General features: G+C 48.3%; 1 protein-coding gene across 1 annotated transcript in view; it reads right to left on the bottom strand.

The window, feature by feature from the left end:
• The window catches only part of LOC106814643 (septin-2B-like), a gene marked incomplete in the record, with an annotated part of 26,205 nt that extends 25,213 nt beyond the window's left edge, over positions 1-992 (bottom strand). Inside the window, 1 exon segment of the mRNA XM_014818981.1 lies at positions 823-992. Coding sequence (XP_014674467.1) covers positions 823-927 — 105 coding nt within the window.
• Between the last annotated feature and the right edge of the window lie 8,220 nt (positions 993-9,212).

Below are 9,212 nucleotides of genomic sequence, written 5' to 3'. Positions count from 1 at the left end.
TAACCGGAAGCCTTGCAGCTGCATCCCTCGAAGAGAAAGAGAAGCCACGCACCGCTTCCCTGGGAGAGAAAGGCAAGCCACCGCAGCTGCTTCCCTGGGAAGAGAAAGGAAGCACACGCACTGCTTCACCTGGCGAAGAGAAGGAAGCCACGCACTGCTTCCCTGGGCGGGAAGAGGAGAAGGAAGCCAGCCGCACCGCTTTCCCTGCTGGGCAAGAAGAAAGGAAGCGCCACGCACTGCTGTCCCTGGAATAGAGAATAGGCAACCACGGAAGCCATGGCACTCTTCCTGGGGCAGAAAAGGAAGTCCACGCACTGCTTCCCTAGGGAAGAGAAAGGAACCAGGAAGCCTTGCACTGCTTCCCTGGGAAAGAGAAAGGAAGCCACGCACTGCTTCCTGTGGGCAAAGAGAAAGGAAGCCTTGCAATACTTCCCTGTGGGAGAGAAAGGAAGCCTTGCACTACTTCCCTGGGGAGAGAAAGGATAGCTGCTGCGAGCGTTCATGCTGGAGCAAGAAGGAAGCCGCACTGTACCCTGCGAAGAGAAAGGAAAGCCTTTGTACACTTCCCTACGGCTGAGAGAAAGGAACCAGGGCAAGCCTTGCCTGCCTTCCCTGGAAAGAGAAAGATAGTCACGCACCTGCTTCCCTGGGGAAGAGAAAGGAAGCCACGCACTGCTTCCCTGGGGAAGAGAAAGGAAGCCACGCACTGCTTCCCTGGGGAAGAGAAAGGAAGCCTTGCACTGCTTCCCTGGGGAAGAGAAAGGAAGCCTTGCACTACTTCCCTGGGGAAGAGAAAGGAAGCTGCTGCGAGCGTCACGTCACCTTGTAGGACACGGCGGGGTTCGATAGATCCTCGTCGGAGTTCGAGCAGTGTGAGCCGGTCAGGGAGGAGCCGGTGCTCTCGTAACCATTCCTGTTGTAAGGCATTGCTGCTGCTGCTGCTGCTAAGACTGTGACTGCTGTTACTGCTACGGCTACTGCTACTACTGCTGCTGGTGGTGCTGTTGTTGTTGTTGTTGTTGTTGTTGTTGTTGTTGTTGTTGTTGCTGCTGCTGCTGCTATTACTACTGCTGCAGTTGTTTCTACTGCCCTTGCTGCAGCTGCCTCTTCTTAGGAAGCACAGTACGTTGCACTTGCAGTTGACTTACGTACGTCAGTTAAGCTGTAACTCTTTACGCACGCCAACTCACGCGCCCTCGTTGCGTAGTATCAAGCTGTAGGGCGATCACGTGCTAACACACGTGTGTGTACAACGACACGAACTGAACGCGAAATCCAACTTGAAGATCGACCGCCTGGCCTCCTCCTTCTGTGCAGCAAACAACGACACTAACACACGCACGCACGCACGCCCACCGGCACGAACGGCAGCTGCTACGGAGCTGGGAGGATGACGACGTTGATGCGGGAAAACTGTCCGAGGAAGCACAAATGGCTTCCCTAGCAACAGCAGCACCCTCTTCCTGTCACCGGGGATGCTGCTCCTTTCGTCGTCACTGCCGCAGCCTACGTCCCGCAAATCTCTCCGTATTCAGTTTGCGCACGGATCAATCAATAGCACGAATACATAATTCACGGGATTACGGCACAGCAGGAGCGAGTGCGAGCGGCGGAGACCACAGAAGTCACCGGATTAAAGTGCACGCACGCACGCACGCACGCATGTACGTGTTGGGGGAAGAGACCCACGTTAGCGCTGGCTCGGGTACACACGCGCGCGTACGCACACACACATATGCAGGCCACAGCGTGCGGCTGTCTGTATTTACGTGGTTGTCTGCCACGCCTACGGGCGAACAGCAGGCCCGCCTAGCTGCCGGGCTGCACAGTCAGTCACACACACATACTACACACACACACACACGCACAGACGGGGCTGCGCCTCGCTACCACCACTACCCAACCACGCGCACACGCACACACACGGCTTTCTGTGTGACTCTCTCTGTCTCTCGCTGGCGCGGTAACCTATTACGGGCGACCTCACTGCAGGCTGCACTGTCGCCGACCCCGTCAGCGTCTCCGCTATACAGCCGACTATACTCGCGCACTTTACTTGCTTGCCTATACTCCGTCCGTCGTAACCGGCGATCCGAGAATTCGAACAACGATTCGAACAAACCGCTGGATTTCACTTCGAGAAATTCCACACAGCACGGAATCGGGTGGCGGCAATCGTGAATGCGGTGTCGATATAGCAAGCACACGCCGTGAACACCGACCGCCACAGCAGCCAAACTGCTGGAGGCAAGCACACGCACAGGTTCTCTCGCGGCGCCACGCTCACACCCGCCTCTCTGCCGACGAACTACGATGCTTTAGACGGCAGCGACGCGTTCTCACGTATCACCTGTTATATAATCAGGAGTCAATCATATGTTGATAGACTCCTGATATAATTACGTCTGTTGTGTACGGCTCTCGTACACGCACCCTACGTTAATTTTTAACGCCCTCGGGCGCCTTACTCCTCGACGATGAATCACGCAAGTAAGGCGGAGCCTTCGCGAGCTCCTCTCTCTCTCTCTCTCTCTCTCTCTCTCTCTCTCTCTCTCTCTCTCTCTCTCTCTCTCTCTCTCTCTCTCTCTCTCTCTCTCTCTCATTTTTCGCTCCTTTCTCTCTCTCTCTCTCTCTCGCTCTTCTCTTCTCTCTCTCTCTCTGCCTCTCTCTCTCTCTCCTACTCTTCTCTCTCTCTCTCTCCTTCTTCTCTCTCTTCACTCTTCTCTCTCTCTCTCTCTCTCTCTTCTTCTTTCCTCTCGGCTCTCTCTCTCTTGCTTCTCTCTCCCCCTCTCTCTCTTCCTCTCGAGGCGGGGTCGACACACGCACACACTCGCTCTCCTGCCTAGCACTCCTACCTAGCCTGCCGTGCCACTGCCCACTTCTAGCTCAAACCTCGATCAATTGTCAATAATTTGTATCGACGAAAGACACGGCGAATTGGCACGACCATGATCGAGTCAGTCAACCAAGTGGCCACACTCACGATTAGGCGGCTGGGCTTCTACGTTTAGGTTGTTAACTCAGTCAAGCTTAACTATGGGCGCCCACGCCGTTTACTCACACAGCGGCTGAACAGTCGAATGCTAGTCTGTGCACTGCTAGCGCGTAAATAGCCACTGTTTTCGTAGGAACGTGTGCTATTTCAGACGCATCGATTATATGGCAAACATTCCCGGGTGCGTAAATCACAGTAACTGAATCTATTCTTCCCACACGTTGAGCTTCTGTACACTTAGTTACATGCATCGCAGTTCGGGCTTTACACTTCTAAGCGTGTACTTGCTTGTGCTTGCTATAAACCAGTCTACTTGTAGCTGATTGTGCCTCGTACACTTGTTAGCAGCTACGTCTAATCAATGGCTCTGTATGTACATCATCTATGTCGATGTTATGTGTACATGTTCTTTTTGTACACAATTGATTTACCCGTGACTTGTTGTTACCCGTAAAACTTGTTACCCAATTTATCCCTTGCTACACAACGTTAAAGCCGTGACGAAACAACGGCGTCGCGTACACGCTACAATTTCGAGCCAGTCTTCCTTCTCGGCGTTCTCGCCCCCATTACCACCAACATTAAAGTGTGTCATAGACGTTATTCTTAGGACAGTGCAACAAATTAGTGACTATTTTACACGACACAATCAACGTCGCGTTACAAACAATCAACAGAACCAACGGAGCGGAAAATCTTATATATAACGTAAACACATTTTAACTGTCCCGTGTATATACGGTGCACGACTGCGCCTATTCGCGCGCGGTGGTAACGGCAGGTGAATCATAATCCAACAATTGCGTGCCAGGTATGTGCCGCTCAACGTACACAGCGTGTTTTGCCGGCTAGTACTGGAAGGAATAGCCAAGTGTAGTATATGGTTGACATAATAGACATGACGGTTGTCAGGGGAGAATGCCCTTTACCAAGGTTACGTTGCATGCAGAGAAGACAAGTGCATCAAGAAAGCTGCATATATGAGTCATGCTCTACAACAGATGCCAAACTAACAGCTATAATATATAATTAATATTATATATCATAATCATACGTTATATAAAGAGGCTGATGCCCGTTTTTGTTGTCTGGTCTGTCTGGTCTGTCTGTCTGATCTTCTCCCTCCAGCGTAAGAGTTCACCCCCAACACCATTATATATCTTAATCAGCAATACATGCGTAATAAGTACTAAGATAGGTATGGACCACTTTTAGACCGCAAAAAAAAATAAAACCAATACTAAAAAATACCAAGAATGTCAAATTTTAATAAATGTCCGCGGCTCTTCGCGTGGCGCTATATACCCACCTACTGCCAGTCTCGCGAATTTTCGCCAGTGTAGTTTTTGTACGCTGTGTTGTCAAATTAACCAGCAACAATAACAATACCTGAATTATTAGCTATCGAAGGAGCACACCCCTCATTAAGGTTAAAATCCGATAAAGCTTACACAGCAATCCTAGCTGCTTATTTTTTCCCGCAACCACTCAGTGTTTGTCGCTCTACTTTAGCACAGAAGTTAGCCTCTCAGCAAGTATCAGCTCGCCACGACCATTTTATTGTCTTTAGGCATTCGAAGGGCATAGAGAACGATGCGGATAGCAGAACAGGGTCCCATAAAAACCAATGTATTTATTCACTAATATAAATATAATATGCTATATCAATATAAGGTTAGGGTTAGAATGTAGAGTTGGGTTAGGGTTAGGCACATTGGTTTTATTGGCGACCATGTTCATCTATCCTTGGGCCCCATTTTAGGCCAAAAGCGGCGGACGTCTGTTTTTCTGTGCGCCTGTGTCAGTCCTTCTATCTTCTCTCTCCCCCCTAACAGGTCACCCCCAACACCATATATATTTTCAATCGCATACATGCGTCTTACAACAGAGGAATTGCTGCGACCTGTCATTGCAGATCTCCATGATCAAAATACAATTCGTTCAGTTCTCGTTGTCACCGGTCATAGCCGGGTGCTCTATGTGAGTATTATGATATTAATCAGTAATTATACTAATAATACTAATAAATATGTAATTATCAATATAATAATTCTTAATATCAAATATATTATATTATTATATAATTAGTATAATTACTATAGTATTCATTGTCATACTTAATAGTACTATCAGGCTATATATGTAGACTTAAGATTATAAGGCTGACAAGCATGTCACATGATGTGTCGTATAATTAGCTAGATCCGCACCTGTCATTGCCAGATTGCATAGATCACAATACAATTGGTGAGGTTTTCGGTTTCACCGCGTCCATAGCCGGTGGACCTATGAGGTAATTATATATTATAGTAATTATTAATAGCTGTAATTATAAGTACAGTACTACGAGGATAGTAAGTAGACTAACGATGTTAAGGCTAGACACCACCTCCCACATGCATGGTGGTCTATAATAGCCTATAAATTTCTAACATGCTAAACTTGAATCCTTCGCTCCATATATATATTAAGTACACGTTCTACCCGGTCATAGCATAATAGCGCGTAAGTCGCCGGGTTTTTATTGATTCAATCAACAGTCGGGTAGCAAAATTCCTCTGTTTAGACGCATGTATCTGCATGACGCGACAACCATTTTAGGCCAAAAAACGAATTAGCATCGCCAGGGGGCATTGCCAGGGGGTCACCCGTGAGCCTATATTCTCAATCAGCATGGACGTGACGAGTATTTTAGCGCAAAAATAATATTGCACAAAAAAGCCAAAATAACGGCAAAACAAGTGCCGCCATAGCGACAGCGTTCATTCTAACGTTCTACAGCGGTGACTCTGTGGTGGAGTGGTGGAATTCTAGTAAACCTGCTTAGCTCCCAAATGTGTTCACATACACGCCGAAAAGTGGAATGCACAGAGATGGTATCAGGAACCTTCTCAAAAGAATGTTCGTTGGGATCGTTATGAAAGTTGCCACGAGATGGCGTGTACGCTTTAAGTGTCTTCAGATTAAAGATGGAAGCTCCCATCATTCGTAGTAGCAACAACTATTTGCAAGACAGAATCTAGGTAAGCACTCATCCATTTACCTACGCAAGCCTACAGCGCTTCAATATACAATAGAGAGCTGCCACCTGTAACCAATTTAATGCAGGCAAAAACTGCCCCAACACATGCACAGCCACTGGGCAGTGGCATACGGTGACATGTAACAACTGACATACAAGAAACATTAGAAATTATACGATTTAAGGAATATACACCTTCTTTAACCAAATTTAGCTTTTGAAATTTCACTGTGACCTTGTAGCCTCATACATCCAGGCATGTATAAGTCTACTAGCAAACCCGGCAGTCAAATTCTTCTTAACAGACAGTCAACAAATCCATGTTTAACCCTCCTCTTGAGGTAGGGGGAGGGGAGCGGTAGGGGGAGGGGGTGGGCAGGTGGGTGGGGGAGGGCGGTGGGGGGTTAGGGGTTGGAGGGGAGGGGGGAGGCGGGCTCTAAATAGCCAAAAGCACGTTTCACTCCTTGGTTAACAGTCAACAAATCCATGTTTAACCCTCCTCTTGAGGGTCAAAAAGTTATCGACACTTTACTCTTCGCAAGTCAGCAGACCAGGACATTTCATGTCCCTTCAATAAAGCCATAAAATGCCTAGTCACCGCTGAAACAAAAAAAGTTTCGTTTTCAGATCGCTCCGTCAGACCATCTGTCCTCAGAAAATGTTCTAAAATTCTGCCTGGCCCCACTGGACTTTGAACCTGTCGATCTCACATTTTCGCCACAGCTGATCGCTTTTCCACCATGATGCTATCAGCCGGACTGATCACCAGAGCTAGGGTCGGAGCCGTTTAGATTTGCGTGCCGCAATTATGACATTTCCTCCCTATACCTTAAGTTAGGAGTGAATGTTCCGCCCTTCTTTTTACACCTCTATTTGACCTTTGACTTGACCCCCAGCTTCAACATCCCAACTCCGTTTTTGGAGCAAGTCCCCCCCCGAGTGTCGCCGGAACTATCGTGACCGTACGGCGCAGCGCGTTAAGATTTGGTGCCCAACCGTTGACGCACGGACGGACGCCACGGACGCTACGGACGCCACGGACGTACGGACGATCAGCCGATTCTACAAGCTGCATCTGACTATGTCAGATGAGCTAAAAACAAACAACACATTTCCCTCAAAAAAACGTATAGCGCCGCACACAAAAGTTAACAATCACAGCAAGTTCCCGTAGCGCCTCCACTATAGTATACACTGCAGCAGAAAAGTCAAAGACACGAATCCGTAGCGCAGCAGAAAGGTAAATAGCAATCGCTATCGCGCGCCCAGACTATAGTCAGGGCCTAAAATCAGCGCAGATCGCATGGAAATCGCAAAACGCAAGCAATAGAGAAAACGCATGAAATAGCAGAAAGGGCAGTAACCCCCAAAAAAATCCCGCGGAATCGCCGGGTATACGCCAGGCTAGTAACTATATATATATGATATATATATATATATACTATAATATATATATAACCTGCAGAAAAATACGCTGACGCTTTGATAAATTAAATACCGGGTACTTGTAACGTTATAAATCATATGATGTAAATTTAGTCGCTGATATTACTCATAACATCGCATGGGCGGATCAGCCGGCTGAACGCTAGACAGTATTTTTACCAGATTTTAGGGCACATCCCAAAAAGCGGCCCACACCACCACGAACGTGAGGCCGCCGTTAGGCGTGGAAGCACATGGCGGGGGCGGTCTGGGGCCCCCCCAGGAAATTTCAAAATTTCAAGTGGTACCTGGGCACAAAACATGAGCGACCATTTTGAGCACACATTTAGTCAAGCTAGCAATAGCTAAACCATATGGAATTTGTTTTTCTGCTTCATTTTGCCTGCCGCTTTGCAACACAATTAATGCAGAATGACTACAAAGCCACATGCATTCCCTTCTCTTTCAGTATCATTCAAACGCCTGAGTTTTGTTACATGCTAAAATTTTGATTTCTTCAAGTCCTTGTCACATGGAATCAGAAAGAAAACAAAACAAGATAAAGAATATAGCCAAAATTCCATCAAATTGTTTCTCTGTATTTTTAGCCGCAAAATTTTGAAGGGCACTTTGAAATTGAGACATCGATTTGTCCCAATACCGCGCAAAATACGGTTTGAATCCGCCCCCTGCATAAAGATTTTAACTATGGAAATGAGTTTTTTAGGATTATGAATAATAATTGATGATCTAGACAGACGTTAAATCTCTATTAACATCATTAACATAAGCATCTCATAACATTGCTGAGGGTTTATAAACGGTCACCGAGCAAGATTCACATGTCAAAAACATCTAGTCAGAATGGAATTTGGACTATCGCTCAGACACGTTCTACCACAACATTACACAGATCTACGCGTGTGCATGAACGTTTATTTGTACAGAACAGAGATCCGGCCAATACACCCGTGCATGCGCTGAGCAAACAATATCTTCACTTCCTACAACTGTATAAACTGTAGAAAAAGTCGGTTGAGTTTGTGGGTCGGGCCGTCGTTATAATCATTATCATCAACGCGAGCAACGTTGTTACGCGTGGCTGCTTTGCAATTAAGTTCCAACTATGCCATGAGAACGAACATTCGTGCATACAAATGCATACACACAGTCACACAGCATACACGCGCGCACGCACACACACGCGCGCGACACACACGCACCGCACACACACACACACACGCGCACGCACGCGCACGCACGCGCTACGCGACGGCGCACACAGACAGGTCACCCGCACGCAACACACACACACACAACGCCACGCACGCACGCTCACGCACGCCCACCGCACGCACGCACAGCACACACACAACACAGCTAACACCACACACACACGCCGCGCACAACACACGCGCGCACAGCACTCACACAGCTCGCGCGCGCGACCACACAGGCAGCCCACACGCCACGCACGCACGCACTACCGCAGCGCACGCCACGCACACAACACACACACACACGCTAACGCACACAGCACAGTCACCCACACGCACGCACGCACAGCCACGCACGCACGCCAACACACACAGTCACACGCACCACACACACACACACACGGCACGCACACAGCTCACACGCACACACCACGCACGCACGCACGCACGCACGCACGGCCAGCGCCACGCACGCACGCACCGTAGTCAACACGCCGACGCACGCACGACACACTACAGGTGGCTATATACATGCGCATGCACGCCACCGCGT

The sequence above is a fragment of the Priapulus caudatus genome, unplaced genomic scaffold, assembly GCF_000485595.1.
Source record: "Priapulus caudatus unplaced genomic scaffold, Priapulus_caudatus-5.0.1 Scaffold955, whole genome shotgun sequence".
Taxonomy (NCBI): domain Eukaryota; kingdom Metazoa; phylum Priapulida; class Priapulimorpha; order Priapulimorphida; family Priapulidae; genus Priapulus; species Priapulus caudatus.
This window is presented reverse-complemented; position numbering and strand designations above follow the sequence as displayed.